The sequence below is a fragment of the Mustela putorius genome, unplaced genomic scaffold, assembly GCF_011764305.1.
Source record: "Mustela putorius furo isolate JIRA1106 unplaced genomic scaffold, ASM1176430v1.1 tig00537335_pilon_pilon_pilon, whole genome shotgun sequence".
NCBI lineage: Eukaryota > Metazoa > Chordata > Mammalia > Carnivora > Mustelidae > Mustela > Mustela putorius.
Genome location: NW_025422457.1, coordinates 1,114,865 through 1,136,794, shown reverse-complemented (window position 1 = coordinate 1,136,794; position 21,930 = coordinate 1,114,865). Strand labels below are relative to the sequence as shown.

The 21,930-nt window shown below is 34.9% G+C and overlaps 1 protein-coding gene across 1 annotated transcript in view; it reads right to left on the bottom strand.

The window, feature by feature from the left end:
• The window catches only part of XPR1 (xenotropic and polytropic retrovirus receptor 1), a 253,833-nt gene that overhangs the window by 57,996 nt on the left and 173,907 nt on the right, over positions 1-21,930 (bottom strand). The window contains exons 4-7 of the mRNA XM_045074328.1: positions 19,723-19,946; positions 16,942-17,091; positions 16,603-16,686; positions 12,236-12,317 (exon numbers count right to left, since the gene is read on the bottom strand). Coding sequence (XP_044930263.1) covers positions 12,236-12,317; positions 16,603-16,686; positions 16,942-17,091; positions 19,723-19,946 — 540 coding nt within the window. The remainder of the gene's footprint in view (positions 1-12,235; positions 12,318-16,602; positions 16,687-16,941; positions 17,092-19,722; positions 19,947-21,930) is intronic.

Sequence of the window (21,930 nt, the reverse complement as noted above, 5' to 3'; positions counted from 1 at the left end):
CTTTTTTTTTTTTTTTAATATTTTATTTATTTATTATATGAGAGAGAGAGCACGAGAGAGGGGTAGGTTTAGAGGGAGAAGCAGACTCCTTGAAGAGCACAGAGCCTGATGCGGGACTCAAATCTGGTACTCCAAGATCATGACCTGAGCTGAAGGCAGTCCCTTTACCAACTGAGCCACCCAGGTACCCCAAACCCCACAGTCTTAACCATTACATTCGTATGCCCGTATGCCCATAAAAATGTTCAGTACCACTGTTACTCGGTAGTACTCTAATAGCTACAATGTTCAAACACCTTAGCCTTGTAATTCAAGTTCTTCACCACAAACTGGTCTTCAACTCACTCTTCTTTAAACCACAGTGCTCTTTTTTTTTTTTTTAAAGATTTTATTTATTTTATTTGACAGAGAGAGAGATCACAAGTAGGCAGAGAGGCAGGCAGAGACAGAGGGGGAAGCAGGCTCTCTGCTGAGCAGAGAGCCCCATGTGGGGCTCAATCCCATGACACTGAGATCATGACCTGAGCCGAAGGCAGTGGCTTAATCCACTGAGCCGCCCAGGCGCCCCCACAGTGCTCTTTTTTAAACATTAATTTTTATCTCCTGGTGAATTTTATTAGTCTTTCACAAATTTGCTTTTTCATATTGGCTTATGTTGCCCCCATACCTAAAATGACCTTGCACCTTCTCTCCACCAATTCACATTCTACTTAATATTAAAAGCCAAATCCTTACCTATTCATAAATTTATTGAATCATTGTTTCATTTTGAACCCACTATGTGCCAAATATTTCAATTTGGCTAAAGATTTCTCGGTTTTCTATATAACCACAAAATTAATAATTTATTAATTAATAATTAATATTAGACTCATTTGAAATTTGATGATATACTATCTTATCCTTAATTTAAATAACTATTTACTTCTTAACTTTATATTCTCTATAGTACATAGCATATTTAATAATTTAAAAATAACAGGGTAGAAAAAGCCTTTGCTTTGAAGTCAAATATTGTAGACCAGAATTCAAATCATAGCTACTCGAGGTAAAATTATTTTATTTTTTCATATCTCCGTTTCCTTATTGGTCAATGGTGATAATATCAATTCTCATGAGTTTATCAAGAAGATTAATATGACCAAAGACTCAAAGATGGCAGAGGAGGAGACCATAGTTTTGTTTGGTCCCAGAAATTCACTGAGATAGCTTTGAAATCATTCTAAACACCTGCAAACTCAATAAGAGACCTAAGAAAAGAACTGCTGCAATTATACAAATAGAAAAATGATCATTTCTCCGAGAATGACAAGGAAAAACTCACCTGACAAAAGAGAATAAGAGGCAGTACTGACTGCCTGATTTGTATTAATTAGGTACTACTGTACCTAATCAGTACTGATATAAGTAAGAAGTCAGAACTAGAGATCAGAATAATGATTATAAAGGTACTAGTGGGGCTTCAAAAAGCATAGAATACACTAGAGAATCCCTTTCTAGAGAAATAAAAGAACTAAAATCTAATCACATCAAAATTGAAAAGGCTATAAGTGATATGTGACAAAAAAAGGGAAGCTCTAACTGCTAGGATAAATGAGGCAGAAGACAGAATTAGTGATATAAAAGACAAAATGATGGAGAATAAACAAACTGAAAAAAGAGAGATAAACAACTACTATCACAAGGGGAGGAATAGAGAGATAATGATACATAAAGTGAAAAAATATTAGAACAGTTGGGATCCCAGAAGAAGAAAGAGGGGGGGGCAGAAGGTACACTGAAGCAAATTATAATGGAGAATTTCCCTAATTTGGGGAGGAAACAGGCATCAAAATACAGAAGACACAGAAAACACTCTTCAAAATCTATAAAAATGAGTCAACACCCCAACATATAATAATGACACTTGCAAGTCTTAGAGATAAAGCTAAAATCCAAAAGTAGTTCAGGACAAGAGGTCTGTAACCTACGATGGTACAAAGATTAGATTGGCAGCAGACCTTTCCACAGAGATCTGGAAGGCCAGAAAGGACTGGCAGGATATATTCATGGTGCTAAATGAGAAAATTAGGCAGCCAAGAATTCTTTATCCAGCTAGGAAGTCATTCAAAATAGAAGGAGTGTTAAAAACCTTCCAGGAAGATTTTGTGATCATCAAACAACCCTGCAAGAAATATAAAAGGGGTTCTTTAGGCAAAGGGAGAGCCCACAAGTAACAGACCAGAAAGGAACAGAGACAATAGACAGTAACAGTCACTTGACAGGTAAGACAATGGCACTAAATTCAAATCTTTCAATAGTTACTCTGAATGTAAATGGGCCAATGCCCCAATCAAAAGACACAGGGTATCAGATTGGATAAAAAAGCAAGAGTCATCGATATGCTGTCTGCAAGAGACTCATTTTAGACCCAAAGACAAGGGGGTGGAAAACCATGAATCACACTAATGGACATCAAAAGAAAGCTGTGGTAACATTCCTTATATTGGACAAATTAGATTTTAAACCAAGGACTAATAAGAGATGAGGAAGGACTGTGTATCATAATTAAAGGGTCTATCCAACAAGAAGATCTAGCAATTGTAAATTTTTATGCCCCTAACTTGGGAGCAGCCAATTATATAAGCCAGTTAATAACAAAATTAAAGAAACATTTTGATAAGAATACAGTTATGGGAGGGGACTTTAACACTCCCCTCACTGCAACAGAGAGATCACCTTAGCCGAAGATCAACAATGAAATACGGACTTTGAACAGCACCTGGACCAGAGGGACTTCACAGATATATTCAGAACATTGCATCCTAAAGCAACAGAATACACATTCTTCTCGAGTGAACATGGAACACTCTCCCGAATAGAGCACATACTAGCACACACAAATCAGGTCTCAACTGGTACCAAAAGATTGGGATTATTCCTAGCATACTTTCAGACCACTATGTTTTGAAACTTGAACTCAGTCACAGCAGGAAATTTGGAAAGAACTCAAATACAAGGGGGCTAAAAAGCATCCTACTAAAGAATGAATGGGTCAACCAGGAACTTAAAGAAGAATTTTCAAAATTTCATGGAAACAAATGAAAATGAAAACACAACTTTTCAAAACCTTTGGGATGCAGCAAAGGTGGTCCTAACCAGGAAGAATATAGTGACACAAGCCTTTACCAAGAAACAGGAAAGGTCTCAAATACACAATCTAACCTTACACCTAAAGGAGCTAGAGAAAGAATGGCAAATAAAGCCTAAGCCAAGCAGGAGAAGAGAATTAATAAAGATCAGAGCAGAAATCAATGAAATAGAAACCAAAAGAACAGGCGAACAGATGAACACCAGGAGCTGGTTCTCTGAAAGAATCAATAAGATCAATAAACCCTGGCCAGATTATCAAGAAGGAAAAAGGAAAGGACCCAAATAACTAACATCACAAGTGAAAGATGAGAAATCACAACCAACAACAAAGAAATATAAACAATGATAAGGACATATTATGAGCAACTATATATATGCCAACAGATTACACAATCTGGAAGAAATGGATGTATTCTTAGAGACGTATAAACTGCTAAAATTGAACCAGGAAGAAAGAGGAAACCAGAACAGACCCATAACCAGGAAGGAAATTGAAGCAGTAATCAAAAATCTCCCCACAAACAAGAGCCCAGGGCTGGATGGCTTCCCAGGGGAATTCTACTGAACATTTAAAGAAGAATTAATACCTGTTTCTCTGAAGCTGTTTCAAAAAATAGAAATGGAAGAAAAAAATTCCAAACCCTTTCTATGAGGACAGCATTACCTTGATCCTAAAACCAGACAAGGACCCTGCCAACCAGGAGAACTACAGATCAATATCCTTGATGAACATGGATGCAAGAATTATCATCATGAAGCCAACAGTACTTTAAAAGGATTATTCAACACAAACAAGTGGGATTTATTCCTGGGCAGCAAGGGTAGTTCAACATTCGCAAATCAATCAATGCAATACACGACGCTAATGAAAGAAAAGGACAAGAACCATATGATTCTATCAATACACATGGGAAAAGCATTTGACAAAACACAGTATTCTTTCTCGATGAAAACTTTTCACAGTGGAGGGACAGAGGGAACATACTTCAAAAGCCACTGACAGAAAGCCCACAGCAAATATCATTCTCCATGGGGATAAACTGAGAGCTTTCCCCCTAAGGTCAGAAACATGCAGGGATGTCCACTATCACCACTGCTGTTCAACATAGCACTGGAAGTCCTAGCCTAAGCAATCAGACAACAAAAAAGAAATAAAAGGCATCTGAATTGGCAAGAAGTCAAACGCTCACTCTTCACACATGACACGATACTCTATGTGGAAAACCCAGAAGATTCTACCCAAAAATTGCTAGAATTCATACACGAATTCAGCATAGTGGCAGGATATAAAAATCAATGCACAGTTAACCACATTTCTGTACACTAACAATGTGATAGAAGAAAGAGAAATTAAGGAGTCGATCCCATTTACACTTGCACCCAAAACCAAAAAATACCTAGGAATAAACCCAACCAAAGATGCAAAGGATCTGTCCTCAGAAAACTACAGAACACTCATAGAAGAAATTGAGGAAGACACAAAGAAATGGAAAAAAGTTCCATGCTCATGGACTGGAAGAACAAACATTCTTAAAATGTCTAGGCTACCTAGAGCAAACCACTCGTATTCAATGCAATCCCTATCAAAGTACCACCAACTTTTTTTCACAGAGTTCAACAAATAATCCTAAAATTTACATGGGACCAGAAAAGACCCCAAATACCCAAAGGAACATAGAAAAAGAAAACCAAAATTGGTGGCATCACAATTCCAGACTTCAAACTCTACTTCAAAGCTCTGATTATCAAGATAGTATGGTACTGGTACAAAAACAGACACAGATCAATGGAACAGAATAGAGAACCCAGAAATAGACTTTGAACTTTACACTCAACTAATCCTCGACAAAGCAGGAAAGAAAATCCAATGGAAAAAGAACAGTCTCTTCAACAAACGGTGTTGGGAAAATTGGACAGTCACATACAGAAGAATGAAAGTGGACCATTTGCTTACACTATGCACAAAGGCAGACTCAAAACGGATGAAAGACCTAAATGTGAGTCAGGAGTCCATCAAAATCCTGGAGGAGAACACAGGCAGCAACCACTTCAACCTCGGTCTCAGCAACTTCTTGCTAGACACATCTCTAAAGGCAAGAATGAACTCCTGGGACTTCATCAAGATAAAAAGCTTTTGCACAGCAAAGGAAATAGTCGACAAAACCAAAAGACAACGGACAGGATGAGACATGTATCAGATAAAGGTCTAGTATACAAAATCTATAAAGAACTCACCAAACTCAATATCCAAGGAACAAATAATTTGATCAAGAAATGGGCAGAAGATGTGAGCAGACATGTGTCTCCAAAGAAGACACACAAATGGCCAACAGACACATGAAAAAATGTTCAGTATTGCTCAGCATCAGGGAAATACAAATAAAAAACACAGTGAGATACCATCTCACACCAGTCAGAATGGCTAAAATTATCAAGTCAGGAAATGACAGATGCCGGTAAGAATGTGGAAAAAGGGAACCCTCTTGCACTGTTGGTGGGAATGCAAGCTCATGCAGCTACTCTGGAAAACAGTACAGAGGTTCTCCAAAAAGTTGAAAATAGAGCTATGACCCAGCAACTGCACTACGAGGTATCTACCCTAAAGATTCCAATGTAGTGATCTGAGGGAGCACTTGCTTCCCAATGTCTAGAGCAGCAGTGTCCACCATAGCCAAACTATGGAAAGAGACTAGATGTCCATTGACAGCTGAATGTATAAAGATGTGGTATATATACAATTGAAAACTACTCAGCCATTGGAAAAAAAAATGAAATATGGCCATTTGCAATGATGTGGAAGCAACTAGAGGTATTATGCTAAGCGAAATAAGTCAATCAGAGAAAGATAATTATCATATGATCTCACTCATATGTGGAACTTAAGAAACAAAATAGGGGATTATCATGAAGGGAGGGAAAAATAAAACAAGATAAAGCCAGAGAGGGAGATAAACCATAAGAGGGTCTTTATTATAGGAAAAAACCAAGGGTTGTTGGAGGGAGGGAGGTGGGGGGGTAGATAGGGTAACTGGGTGATGAGCATTAGGAAGGCTCATGATGTAATGAGCACCAGGTGTTATGTAAGACTGATGAATCACTGAACTTTACCTCTGAAACTAATAATACAACATTAATTAATTGAATATAAATTTTTAAAATATCAATAAAGATGAAATTATACTTTAAAAAAAGATCAAATGTGATAAACATATGTTACATGCCTAAAACAATGACAAGTATTCAGTATACATCAGTTTCTTTTTCCTTTTGCTTGAGGAAGCCTCATTTTTTTTTCATTAATTTGACAAATATTTATTACATGCCTACTATACCTAAAAGCATTCAAAGAGCTGGAATTTCAGTAATAAACAACAGAAAAAATATCTGTCTTCCAGAAACTATTCTGTAAAATGTCAGATAGTGATAAGGGTTTTAAAAGAAAAAAAAAAAGTAAGGAAAGGAAATGAAGAATGGTATTATTAGGTGCTATATTAGGGTATCCTTCTTTTAAAAATGATTTAATTATTTATTTTAGAGAGAGGTGTGGGGAGAGACAGAGGGACAAACAATCTGAAGCAGACTCTGTGCTGAGAGTGGAGCCCAATGCAGGGCTTGATCCCATGACCCCAAGATCAGGATCTGACCTGAAACCACGTCTTACTATTTAGGTTAGTTGTTTTTGTATATATCAGCAACAAATACTCTGAAACGGAATTAAGAAAACAATTCCAATTACAATAGCACCCAAAAGAATAAAACATGTAGGAATTAATTTACTTAAGGTGTAAGATGTGTACGTTAAAAAACTACAAAACATTGCCGAAAGGAATTCCATGTTCATGGATTTACAAGACTTGATACTGTTAAGATGGCAATGCTCAAGTGTTCTGCAGATTTATTATAATCCCTATCAAAATTACAATGGTCTTTTTTTGCAGAAATGGAAAACTTGATCCTTAACGTCATATGAAATTACTAGAGGCCATGGATAGCCAAAACATTGTTGAAAAAGATCAAAGTTAGAGGACTCATCTTTTGTGGTTTCAAAATTTACTATAAAACAGTGTGGTACTTGCATAAAAACAAACATTCAGACAAATGGAATGGAATTGGGAGTTCATGAATAAATTAGTTTTCAACAAGAGTGCCAAGACCATTCAGTGGAAAAGAATATTTTCTTCAGCAAATGGTGCTGGGACAACTAGATATCCATAAGTAAAAGAATGAAGTTGAACCCCTATCTCTCATCATGTACAAAAATTAGTTCAAAGAAAGAAAAATATAGATAAATCAGGCTTTATCAAAATTAAAAACTTTTGTGCATCAAAGGATATAATGAAGAAAGTGAAAAACAGTCTATACAATGGGAGAAAATATTTGCATATCTTGTGTCTTGGTAAGGGTCTATTACCCAGGACATATAAAGAAATCTTGTAACTTAAGAAGAAGACAACTCAATTAAAAAATGAGCAAAGGACTTAGACATTTTTCCAAAGAAAATAAACAAATAGCCAACAAGTTTGAGCACTGAGCATATGAAACAATGCTCAATACCATTAGTCATCAGGGAAATACAAATCAAAACATTAACAAGATATCACTTCACACCCACTAGGATGGCTATAACTAACTAAATAAATAAATAAAAAGGAAAATGATTAAGTTGGTAAGCATGTAAAGAACATGGAACCCTCATAAATTGCTGGTGAAAAGGAAAAATGGTGTAGCCTCTATGGAAGACAATTTGGTGGCACCTCAGAAGATTAAACATAGATTAGCACATAACTGAATGACTCCACTCCTAGACATATATCCAAAAGAACTGAAACCAGGTACCCAAACAAATCCATGAATATGCGTGTTCACAGCAGCACAATACACATTAACTGGGGGATAGAAACAACCCAGTATAGTGTATGTTCAGTTTTGGTAGAGAGTGCCAAACAGTTCTCCAAAGTGCTATACCCATTTTCATTCATTCACTTTAATACCTTCATGACATTTCATTGTACAGAGGTAATATCATTTAGTTTTATAAACAATTCCTAACTGATGGACATTTCAGTGGTTTCTAGGATTTTGCGACTATAAATGAAATGGTAGTGAATACATACATCTCATGTATGTCCTTATGTCCTTATACCCACATACGTTTGTAAGATAAATTTCTAGGAATAAAATTGCTAGACCAAAGTGACTGCATTTAAAATTTTACATATACTGTGAAATTATCCTCCAAAGAGATCGAAACAATCACTACTCTTACTATTAGGGTATGAGTGCTTGTGATTTCACACAGTTTTATGTGTTTTAAATAGCCAAACTCATATCTTTATGAAACCAAAAAATGAAATATGGTATACTGTTATTGTATCAAATTAAATAAAGATTACTAGAAATTTATAAGAGAACAGTTTAAAAAAATCTAATTAGGTAACTTTTCATCTTCATCAAACTATCTGAAGTATGTGAATTTCAGACAAATTATTAAATATCAGGTCATATCCCCTTGAGAAACTACAGCAATTATGCACATTATTTTTTGATGTGAATGAAAAAAAGAATCGTGCTTGTACATGCATTACTACTGCTGTGTTTCTCTCTCATCTCTCAACACTGTTATCTTTTAGTACCCGCTGGGAGATAAGTAAGGATAGACAGTTGGCTTTATATTTGCTCTGCCTCCTCCTTTTGGCCCAACATAAAGATCAAACAAAGAAGTGTTCTGAGGTGAGAGAACATAATGCACCACCCTAAATGCATAAACCACATAAGTTAAAAACAAAAAATTAGAGTGTCTCACAAAAGCCTGTATTTACAAAAGAAAACAAAACCTTAATTTGTCCCTGAATTTAAGAAAACTTTTCAATGCACTCACATAAAAAGAATGAAGTTTATTTTTTTCTTATTATTTGACAATGATGATAATTATAACCATACTCATCTTGAAAATAAAAAAAAAAACTTCACACACAAATGATTGAGGTTTTTCTTAGAAAGAACAACTCCCATCACATACACCTTATAATTTATACTGATCTGGTACTTTACAACTATAAACATGTTTGGTACTACTTTTTTTTTTTTGTAAGATTTGTTTATTTGAGAAACAGGGAGACAGTGTGTGCACATGTGTGCATGTGACTGGAGGGAGGAGTGCAGGGAGAGGGACATGCAGAGAGAATTTCTAGTGGACTCCCTGCTGAGCACAGAGCCCAACAGGTGACATGGGGTTCAATCCCAAGACCCTGAGATCACAACTTGTGCCAAAATCAAGAGTCAGATCCTTAACCGACTGAGACACCCAGGCGACCTATGTATTACTTATACTTCTTAGTTGATCTCCATGAAGTGATTTTAAGAATCTTCCACTCTTATTATCTAATACTCTCCTTCACACTAGGTGATTTATCCTTTCTCCCCTTTGTAACCCACTCCCTCCTCCTATGCCCTACCCTGGTCCCCTACCAACTAAATCTCTGCTTATCTGTTTCCTCTTAGAATGCCTTTCCCTCCATCAGTGTCCAGCAAAAATGCCATTTCCTCCATAAAGTCTTCACTGATGCTTTCATTTAAAGTAATCACTTTGTTCCTTTGACCTGCTTAGAACATTTAAGATTTTCTGTCTTGTAGTGTATTATTACTGTTTTAATCTCTCTGACATAATAAACTTCATAAGGAAAGGGATTCTCTTATTTAAGACTCATAATATCAAGCATAATCATGAAATACATAAAATTTACCTGTTGAATGAATGAATTCTAAAACAACCTTGTAAATTTAGGGTAGTAAGTTCACCTAATAAGGAAGTTATTTCAGAGAAGTTAAATGATATCCTTAAAGCCAAAACAATTAACAAACAGTGGATCTGAGACTGAAACCCAGGCAAGGGTTTTTTAAGACAAGTCAGTGTTTCTTTCCTAACAGTGGCTCAAAAATCAAGGGCTGGGTTTTTATGCAATATTTCTATGTAGTCTATATAAATAGACTGCATTCATTTAAAGAAATAGAACTAAATTAAAATATGATCATAAATTATGCCAATATTAAAACATGAGCTTACTCATGATTTTATTAGATATAATTTTTAGTAATTGGTAGGAGGGAGAAGTCTAAAAACACAAATGAAAATACACTGTCAACAGGTTAAGTTCATACGCTTGCTAGGAGTCATTACAACTTGGGTTATAATTTCATAATTTATAATTGACAATCTTAAGAAGAATGTTAATCAGGAAAAGCAAGTTCAATAAGTTTTTTCTTAAACATCTATTATATGTGTAGCACTGTGTTAGAAACATTTAGGCAACTACAAGGGATCATTTATGGGATGAGCTTGGTGAGTTCAAGGAATAGTACCACCACAAATGTACTTGGAAACAGAGTGAAACTGAGTATGGAGAGTATGACAGGATATAAAGTTAGAAAGACCCATACGGCAAGACCCTATAGGGTCTTCTAGGCCATAGTAAGAAGTTTCAACTTGATTGTAAGAGAAGCCATAAAGAGATATTGAGGAGGGCAGTGATACGATCTAACTTACATTAAAAAAAAAAAAGAAAAGACGCTGGTGGCTAAAAGGAGGCAAGAGTGGCCTAGTGAGACAAGTTCAGAAGGCTACTGCAGTATACCAAGCAAAAAACAGTTGCTTAGACAAGGATGGCACTGGTTGAGGTGGTCAGATTCAAAATGGGCGAAGGAGGCTTCTAGTTATGGAATGGATAAGTCAGGGGATGAAAGGGAATATAGACAATCGCATTATAATAGTGTTGTATGGTGACAGATGGTACCTACACTTGTCACGAACATACCATAATGCAGAGTTGTTGAATCACTATGTTGTACACTTGAAATCAATGTAACATTGTATGTCAGCTATACTTAAAAAAAAAACATTTTAATTTTTAAAAAAGATTTTATTTTGTTTTACAGAGACAGTGCACATGAGCAGGGGGAAGGGCAGAGGGAGAGGGAATCTCAAGCAGACCTCATGCTGAATGCAGAGCCAAAAACAAACAAACCAACCACATTTTAAAGAGAAAGTAAGGATCTGCTGATCAACTGGAGATAAGGTATGAGAGAAAAGAGAGGCTACAGGTTTGTGGCCCGATACCCTGACAAAAAGTGATGATTTATGGAAAAGAAAGAGTATTTGGGGCTAAAAAAAAAAATTTGTCCTCCTAAGTTTGAAATGCCTACTACAAATCCAAATAGTCAATTAGATTATCATTCAGAGGAGAGAGCAGACATACTTGAGAGTCATTAGCATACAGATAATGTTTATAGACACAGGCTTGAATAAGATTGCCTAGGTAGGAAATGAAAGTTGACAGAGAAAGAAATTTGAGGATTCAGCCCAGCCATACTGTCCAACATTTAGATGTCACAAAGAAAAGAATAGTTAGCAAAGGAGATTGGAAAGAACTACCAGCAGAATACAGTTTCCCAGGAAAACCAAGTAAAGAAAGGGTTTTAAGAAGGAATGATCCACAATGTCAAATGCTGCTGAGGAGTATGTCAAATTCTGTTGGGAAGTTTAGTAAGATAATGTCTCTCTTGCTGTTATATCATTTCTTGATGCTGGGAATTCCCTTGCTTCAGCAATTCCTCCAATTTCTTTCTAATTCTTAACTTCTTTAGAATAGGAAATTACACAACCACGTTTCTTAAAATTATATTCAAAGTAATTGCAAATACAATCTGGAAATGACATGAGAGAGACTCCAATAAGCAAAGTGAATGAACTTTAGTACATCAATTTTGCATCCTTAATTACTCTCAACTGTGATCAAGGAAGCTGAGGTTCCTGATAACTGAACTTTGAACAAGAAATTATACATAAAAATAAGAGAACGATGGAGAATAAAAGTCATAATCTAGCAATGTTTTAAAGGATAACTATACCCAAAATTTAAAAAAAAATGAACAAATGACCAAATACCACCCCATCCCTTCAAATCATATGTAACAACCAAAACTTAGCCCTGGCAAATTTCTCTTTCGGTAGCAGCTCTGTTAGTTTGGTGGTAGTTTTGACAGAGAAATAGAATATAACATAGGCATATTCCTAAGGATAATTTAATTCAAAATTTAAACAACTTACCGGCAAGCACAAGGGTAATATTCAGTACAATGAATATTCCACAAAATAGGCCAACTCTAAAAGTAGTCCATGCTGGTGCAGGCTGTAGACAGAAAAACAGCATGCTGATCAAAGGGCAAAACACTGCATACATTTAGTATATGCTGTAATAAATTAGTAGTATGAGTCCGTCCCAAAGCTCTACCATGAAAACAAAAATATTTTAAGAACTGAATTTTTTATAAATCAGAACCAGAGAAACATCCTTAATTCTCTTGTAATATAGTTATTTGAATTCCTTTACAAAAATCTGAGTTACTAAGTAACCAAGAATTTAATCTTAAACACTGAATTATATATATACTGAGTTTTTCTTGTAGGAGAAATCTAAGTGCAATTTCATTTTCACAAGATATATCTCTTTAAATTTTGTAGGTCACTATTACTCGGAATTCACATATTTGGTATTGAGACAATGGCAAAATTAAGAACACTTGTTTTCTATATTACTTACACTATTAACACTGGGGTAACAAAGTGAATTTTTTAAAAAGATTTCATTTTTTTATTTGAGAGAGAGCACAAGCAAGTGGGGCAGCAGGCAGAGAAAGGTAGAAGTAGGCTCCCCACTGAGCAGAAAGCCCAACATGGGGCTCAGTCCCAGGGCCCTGGGATTATGACCTAAACTAAAGGAAGACACTTAATTGACTGAGCCACCCAGGTGTCCCTAACGTGAATTTTTGAGATACAATAGACATTCTCCAGAGAACTGGAATATCAGAATATCCAGAGCATGTAGGTTCAAAAGTATTTTTCTCTACTTTATGGTAGGTTTTTATTTATGAGACTGACACGCTGCCTACTGCGCTAAGAAGGCACTGGTAGGTTTTTATTTAGAAAATGATAAAAGGAAGTAAACTGTTTTCTAATATAAAAGAAAGTGTTCTGATATTTTAAACATAAAGGTATGAGAAACAGGAGAGAGAAAATATTGTGGGATTAAATATTTGCTATGAATATTATAAAGAACTTCTATTGTTGTTAAAGGTGTAATATCTTAAATGCTACATTTAAGATAGTTTAAATGTTTTCCTAAAACCTTTAAATGAAAAAAAGCCTTGAGAATCTCTGTGACCTACAAATTATCCAGTAACAGGTATCTGAATTGTTAAAGATTGAATGCATCCAGATGGAAGAAAGCCATTTGTATTTTCAAAAAAATTTTTTCTAGTTTAAAAAATTGTGCAATTTATCACATATAAAAGAATACATATAATGTATTTGAACTATTAGGAACTGAATAATAAAGTGTTCCTACACCTATCACCCATCATCAGAAACAGAACATTTCTATTACCTTTGAAGTCCCTATTCATTCCAGATCCATAAACCTTTCCTCCTCACCAAGGATAACCATTTTCATGTTTGCTCAGCTTCACCAGTTCTTTTTGCATTTACAAATACTTTAATTTTTCAAGATTTTCTTACTTTTTAATAGTTTTACTAAATAGAACTCACACTAAACTGCACATATTTAGAGCATACAATTTGATGTTTTGATATATGTTAAACACTTAGGAAATTATTACCATAATCAAGAGAATGAACTTATCTATTGCCCCCCACAAGAGATTCCTTATGCCCTTCTGTAACACTTTACTGCTCACCACACCCTATTCCACCTCCCAGAAAACCATGGATCTACTGTCATACACAGTTTGCATTTTCCAGAGTTTTAGGTAAACAGCATCATATAGTATATACTCTTTTGGTCTGGTTTCTTTCCCTCAGTGTAATTATTTTAAGATGTACCCATATTGTTCCATACATCCATGTTTTTGTTATTGTTTTTTAAAGATTTTTATCTTTATGACTAAAGATACTGAACATTCACATGACTAAATTCACATGAACATTCCCTATGACTAAAGATACTGAACATTCACATGTTTACTTGCTACACATACCTCTTTGATTGTTTAGATCTCTTGCCCACTTTTAAGCTGGTTGTTTTCTTATTTTTGAGTACTGAAGTTCTTATATTTATATATTTTATCTGTTCTATTTCTTTCCTAGTCTGTTGCTTTTCTTTTCACCCTCTTACTATTGTCTTCTGAAGAGCAGAAGTTCTAAATTTTGATGAGGAGTTTCTGGTTTTATTTCTTAGAAATCTTTGCATAAACCAGTCATCATGATGGACTTTTTCCTGTATTTTCTTCAAAAATGTGTACTTTTAGGTTTTCACTTAAGTCTATGGTATACCTAAAATTAACTTTCTGTATGATGTGAAAGATGTGTGGAAGTTGTTTTCTTTTCTTTGCACATGGAAGTCAATTGCTCCAGCACCATTTGTTGAAAAGACTACCCTTTTCCCTGAACTGTCTTTACATTAAATTAATTGACCATATATTTATTGGTCTACTTTTGGACTTTTTATTCTGCTTCACTCACCTATTACTTTTCTTGACATTAATACCACACTGTCTTGATTACTGTAGTTTTAGTAAGTTTGATACAAGGTAGTGTCAATCTTTCAACTAAGTTGTTGTGAAGTTTTTTTGTTTTTTCTTGGTCCTTTTTAACTCTATATAAAATATTTAAATTTGCTAACCAGTTATAAACATGTATAATAAATATAAAGCCCTGTTGAGATTTTGAGCTGGACTGTATTCTATCTATGGATCAATTTAAGAAGAAATGATAACTTTGAAGTACTGGGTTTTCTAATTCATGAATATGATATATCTCTCATGCATCTGTCTCTTTTAATTTCTCTCAGCAATATTTTATAGTTTTCAATGTAAAGATCTTATACATCTTTTGTCAGATCTATCCCTACATATTTCAATTATAAATAGCATTTAAAAATGTTTTATTCTGGGGTGCCTGAGTGGCTCAGTTAATTAGGTGTTTGCCTTTGGCTCAGGTCATGATCCCAGGGTCCTGGGACTGAGTCCTGCACCAGGCTCCCTGGTCAGCAGGAAGCCTGCTTCTCTCCCTTCCTCTGCTGCTCCCCCTGCTGTGCTCTCTCTCTGTCAAAGTAAATAAATAAAATCCCTAAAAAAAAAAAAAATTAAAAATATTAAAAAAAATTATTTTTAAATTTATTTGAGAGAGAGAGAGAGAAAGAGCAATACAGAGCACAAGCAGGGTAAAGCACAGAGGGAGAAGCAGACTACCTGCTGAGCAGGTAGCCTGATGTGGGACTCAATCCTGGGACTCCAGAATCATGACCTGAGCCACCTAGACACCTTTTTTTTTTTTAATTGTTCTGAATGGCACATAGAAATGCAGTTTATTTATGGCGTTATAGTCTGCAACCATGTTAAACTCACTTATTAGTTCTAGCAGCTATTCTAATAATTCACTGGATTTTTCTATATAAGTTAGCATGTCATCAGCAAAACCTCCACCAGAGTTTTAGTTCTTTGTTTCTAACCTGAATACCTTTTATTTCTTTTTCCTACCCTAATGCACTGGCTAGAATCTGTGGTACAATGTTGAATAAAAGTGGTTAGAAGGAATATCCTCTTTTCGTCCCTAGTTAGGGAGAAGGTATTCAGAGTTTCGCTATTAAGTCTGTTATTAGTTATAGGTTTTTTCATAAATGCCTTTTATTAGAATAAGGAAGCTCTTTTTGTTATTGATTTCCATTCCACTGTGCTCAGAGAACTTATTCTATGATTTAAATCCTTTTAAGTTTACTGAGACTTATTTTATGAAACAGAATATGTCACCTTAATGTTTCTAGTATAATTACTGTGTGGATGTCACTAAATAGTTTTTTTTTTGTTTGTTTTTTGATGTAACTGTGGCATTTTGGATGAAGTTTTGTAAGTAGCCCAGCATACTTGAATCTTCCCACCCCATATCATTAAATACCTAATCACAATCATTTGGTGACTATAACATGAATTAAGTATCTCATCTTTATAATTTGGGGAGGCCAAGAAGTTAGCATGTCACAAGAGAAGGAATATAGCATAAGAAGAGAAAGGTGCGAAGACACTACAATTCATCATGAAGTAAGACCTGGCATGGAATTTTTTAAAAACAAAATAACAATAGTAATAACTACTTTTAAAATTTGGCTGTTTCTTTTCTTTTTATTTTTTTTAAGGAGAGAGAGCAGGGTTGGAAGGCAAAGGGAGAGGGAGAGAGAGAATCTTAAGCACACTCCACACCCAGAACAAAGTGGGATATGGGGCTCAATCTCACAACCCTGAGATCATGACCTAAGTCAAAATCATGAGCTGGACGCTTAGCTAAACAAACCACCCAGGTGCCCCTGACATATTTTTGAAAGTAATGAAACTAGTATATTTTATCAACTAAACAGATTGTGTTGATTAAATAGGCAAAACCAAACAACTGAAAGAAATACTAACCTGAGCAGCTCCCAAAGGAGGGACACGTAAACGCTTCATAGCTTTTTGTCGGTCACCATCTTCAAGTTCATTAGTCACTACAGCCTAGAAAGACACATTCAATTATACTAATCTTGAGTAATACATAAATAATTCTGAACCATTTACATACATGGTATTCTGATAACTTCTTGGTGAATGTATACTGACAAAGCAAAAGACAAAACTCATGAGTAAAGAACATAGTATTCAAAGCTAGCAACAAATTACAAAAGGAGACTACAGATGAAGAATTATTTCATTAAAAATAAGACATTAATGCTATTGAAAATAGGTAGTACATAAGTAAGATTACTATACCTCAGTTTCAGAGATGAGCTGGTTGATTTTCTTGCACGTGTAAAATGGGGCCACTTCAACATGAGCCACTCGCCAATCTGCTCCACGAGAAGTTTCCAGGATTTTGTCATGCTTTTTGAGGATTTTTCGAAACCCTGTAAAATTCAGATTCTAAAGAAAGAAATGAGAAAAACCACTATAATTTCCACCATCATAAATGTAGAAAAATAATAAGCACTATGCATTGATGAGCTGACTGATGACTGAGTACTAAGGGAAATGGCAAATGGTAAATGCTTTCATATAAGCATTTACTACCAAAAGGATAAGACTCTTCTTCCTTGGGTCGGTTGGTTAAGCAACTGATTCTTGGTTTCAGCTCAGGTATTGATCTCAGGGTAGTGAGACCGAGCCCCACATTAGGCTCCACGCCCAATGAGGAGTCTGCTTGAGACTCTCTCTCTCCTTCTCCTACTGCCCTTCCCTACCACATTCTCTCTCTTTCTCTCAAAAAAAAAAAAAAAAAAAAAAAAAAAAAAAAAAGATTCTTCTTATCCTATCTATTTATTTCAAGGTAGTATGCCATCAGTAACAAAAGAAACCCTAAATTATGAACCCTATGATTTCTACTTCAAGTAAATTAATGGAAGTCTTAAAATCAAAACATTTTTATTTCCATTTTCTTACGGAAAAGTCTTTCAATTATTCTCAAAAAGGTTAATTAGTATTATTTTGCTTCATGATCAAAAGGATACAATCAGAAAAATATTTTGGATTTATCATACACTAAATATATATATATACCAGTCCTGGTATTGCTATGTATTTCCCCCCATTATGTAAGCATGTATGAACCAGCATAGAAAATGGAAGATCATCTGTTTCTTTTAATTTCATTTTGCTTCCATCCATTTTCAGTTTGGAGATGGGAGTGCAAAAAGAGTAACACTTATCATACATACAGGGTTTGGCTGATAATGGAGAGGAGCTTGCACTCTTCCTCCATTTCTACGATATCAAAATACTATACTTTTCTACATTCTCAAATTGTTATTCTTTGATACATGCAAAAAAGCAAGAAACTGTAGATTTGTATAGTTCTTTAAACCAGAGACCTCCCAAATTTATTGATCACATATCCCTATCAGTAAACAAATTAAGCATTTACTCCAAATTAGACTTTGCTTGCTTGCTAATTTGTTTTTTTATCATTTCTGTCTCATAATTTAAGAAATCATATTAAATTCTCCCAGGGGTGCATACACTGTGATTTAGAGACTACTTTCAATTAATTTTCCATTCTCTTCACTCTCAATACATATTCTTACAAAACAGCCAGCCTTAAAGAATAGAGAATAGAAAAGAACCTTTATAATTAACAATTATTTTTGTTTTCCCAAGGAGCTTGTTATAGTGACCCCAAGCAAACGCTTCTGGGAAAGTTAATAAAAAAAATTTAACAAGGGTATTTCTCTGAAACACACAAGCATAATCAATGAAATATGAAATGTTAATGTTTTATAGCATTATAAGAAAGAAAAAATGTATTTTTACTTCTTTTTAAATATAAATTGTAAAGCTACAGATAAATTTCAAAGGAAAGGAATTTCTCATTGTATACTTTACTATTCTTCTAAAATTATTTTCCAACAGGATTCTTCTTTGAATGATAATATATTAAATTACCAAAGAAGGTAGAATTATGACAGGGAAAGAAAGGGAAATAAGTACATGCATTAACAACTTAGATTACTGCAGATATGAGATTATAATGACTTTTTATTTTAAAACTCCAATATTTACCCTTAGAATACTTTCATTGTATAACCTTTTATTTTTTATATGTTTTATATAACCACTGATTAGCAGTACTAATCACAATAATAAAATGGAAAAAGAATAGTATATAAGGTCTCTTTAAAGATCAGATGCTTCTGCCTATTTAAAAGTTTATTACTGAACAAATAACCTGTTTTTCAATAAATTCATCGTAGATTTAAATATGTAAGCAAACATGTAAAGGATTAGAAATGAATTAGAAATGCCTTCTGTCTCCATAATTTAATGTACATGATAATTCAGCTTTTCAGATTGGATTTTAAAAATGTTAAGTGACACATCACAATAGCCTAGATATCCAGTCTCTATACTTGCTTGTTGTGACCTCATTTCTTTCAGAACATTTTTACTTTCTTAAAAAATTTTATTTTCATTCTAATGTAGTTAATATACAGTGTTATATTAGTCTCATGTATAAAATAGACCCAGTAATTCCATACAGATTTTAATAAAGTTATATTATAGTATGTGGATTATACAATGGAAGGATTCTCAGTGGCAAAGCTGTAAAGTTAGTATCTTTTATATTACTAGTGTTAGTTTCAGGAAAATTAACTGTCTAATTGTCTTTGTGGAAATTTTGTTATAGGCTTGGAGGAATGTAAAGCTCTTACATAGACAGCAATGGCTGGATGGACATACATAATTTCTTATTTCTACATACTGCTAGAGATGCCTCTAAAAATAGGAAGTAAACCATGAATCAAGGGTTACTCGTGCATACTGTAAAAAAGGTTTTAGAAAACTGATCTTCAACAATAGAAGTCTTATTAACACTATTTTGCTACCTTTGATATGTGGTTTTTAGCCAGTAAGAACATCTGACATCATATTAAGAACCTAAAAAATAATGACATGCTAGAGATTTTCCTTTTTAGATTGGCCCATTAGTATCGTTCAAGGTTAATTCCAAACTTCTCAATTATTTGAAGGTTCCATTCTCCAGGATAAGACTCTAAGTACCTGATAGTTCTGCAGCAGGATAAGACTGAGGTAGAACTCGCTGAAGGCCAGTTTAAGGTCTTTAATATTCCTATGCTGGACACGTTCCTCATGGGATAAATGGAAGACTGGCTTCCTGCGCTGTCGCAGTGTAGTAACGCCAGTGCTCTCTTTCTGTGCATCCAGTGATGACTGAAGCTCATTCTGAAGTGTAGCAAACCTGCGCTGAGCCTCTGCAAGCTTTTCTATAAAAACAAAAAAACAATTTCAAATCATCAAGATAAAAAAAAACTGGTAAAGTTCTCACTGACTTTTGATTAGTTACTGTTTATTCTGGCCTGTTTCCCTAAAATTTCTAGGAAAAAAAAATGTTACATGTTACATATAATATTTAGTACTGGATAGGAACAAAGTGTTTTAGTCTACCATTTCATTCTACCTTTCGCTCCTACATTTCCCTCCCTGCAAAACCTCAAGTTTACCCTTGGTTTTTACAGATGAAGACAGAGAATCTAAAAAGCCACAAAAGTGAGAATGCAAAATGGTACAACCACATTATAATTTGGAAAACAGTTTGTCAATTCTCAAAAAGTTAACCACAGAGTTAGTTACAGTAAGATCCAGCAATTTGACTCTTAGGTATATATGTTCACGGAAAAACTTGTACATATTCATGAATTTGTAATCACAATAGTGGAATACAATCTAAATTCATAAAAAAAATACAACCTAAATTCATAAAAAAGAATGAAGTACTGGTACATACTATAACATGAATGAATCGTAAATAAATCATGGTAAGTGAAAGAAGCCGGACACAAAATGCTGCATATTGTCTTATTATTATTCCATTTATATGAAATGTCCAGAACAGGGAAATCCAGAGACAGAAAGATTAGTGGTTGCCAGGGTCTAGGAGGCACTAAGAATGGGGAGTGACTGCTAATGGGTATGGAGTCTTCTGGAGGTGATGGAAATGTTCTAGAATTATATAATGGTGATGGTTGTACAACCTTGTTAATATTCATGATTTGAATCTCTCCTCCGGAATAGTTCAGGGCTCATGTGAGTAGATCAGGCTCACCTGGGATAATCTCTCATTCTTAAAGTCAACTGATTTGGGACCTTACAGCTGCAAAAATCCCTTCATAACAACACCTAGGTAGATGTTTGAGTAACTGGGAGAAGGCAGAGAACACACTATGGAGGAAGGGTTTTTGGAATCCACCAGAATTATCCCTTCTGTGTACTTCTGAACTGATTCAAACTTCTGAAGACTCCAAATGCCACTTGGTTCAGCAGTCAAATGGAGGTCTATAGTGTTCAGGTGACAGATGAAATATTAGCTCAGTTGGTCCCCAGACTCACAATATGATTGCTTTCTCTGTTCCAGAATGTATAATTGGAGTAGAGACACCAGATCACTTGTAGAAATCTCCATATTGACTGTGACCCAGATGAGCTATTATTTTAAGAAGGACTAATGGAAGTTTCTAGAACTTCTCCCTATCAAGATAATAACCAAGAAGCAAAAGCACATCCCTAGGGGAACTCCAGAGGTTAGTGCCATCACCAGAGACTTGAAAGATTCAGGGATGTTGATATCTATCACATCCCCATTTAATTTATCTGATTAGTCTGTGCAGAAATTAGATGGATCTTGAAAAATGACTGTGGATTATAGTAAATTTAAATTTAATAGATTTACAGTAAATTTAATAGTAGTAAATTTATAGCATAGTGGTCACTCTGATGGCAGCTATTTTTCTAGATGCGGTATCACCACTGGAACAAATAACAGAGTCTGTAGCACCTGCTTTGCAGCTATGTAACTAATAATGCAGTTTCTCATCTGGCAACAGACACCTGCATGGTCTCTGAGCCCCAGAAATGGCACCGTTCCCTACTAATGCTGGTCAGCCACCTAGTGGCAGGGTGAATCCATGAGATGTCTTCTTTTATGCAGGGGGCAGAGATCTGTCCTCTTTGGAATAAATGTATTCTTGATATGGTTGTACATTCCCTGCTCATAATGTTCCTGGCTAGCACCACTATCGACTGGAAGCCTTATCCATTTTCATGGTATTCTACACAGCTTTGTTTCTGATCAGGAAACTCATTTCCCAGGAAAGGTTGTAAAGCAATAAGGATATCCATGGAATAATAAGATCTTACCACCTATCCAGAAATTGCTGGCCTAAAGAGAGACTTAACAAAGTGTGTTGGGAG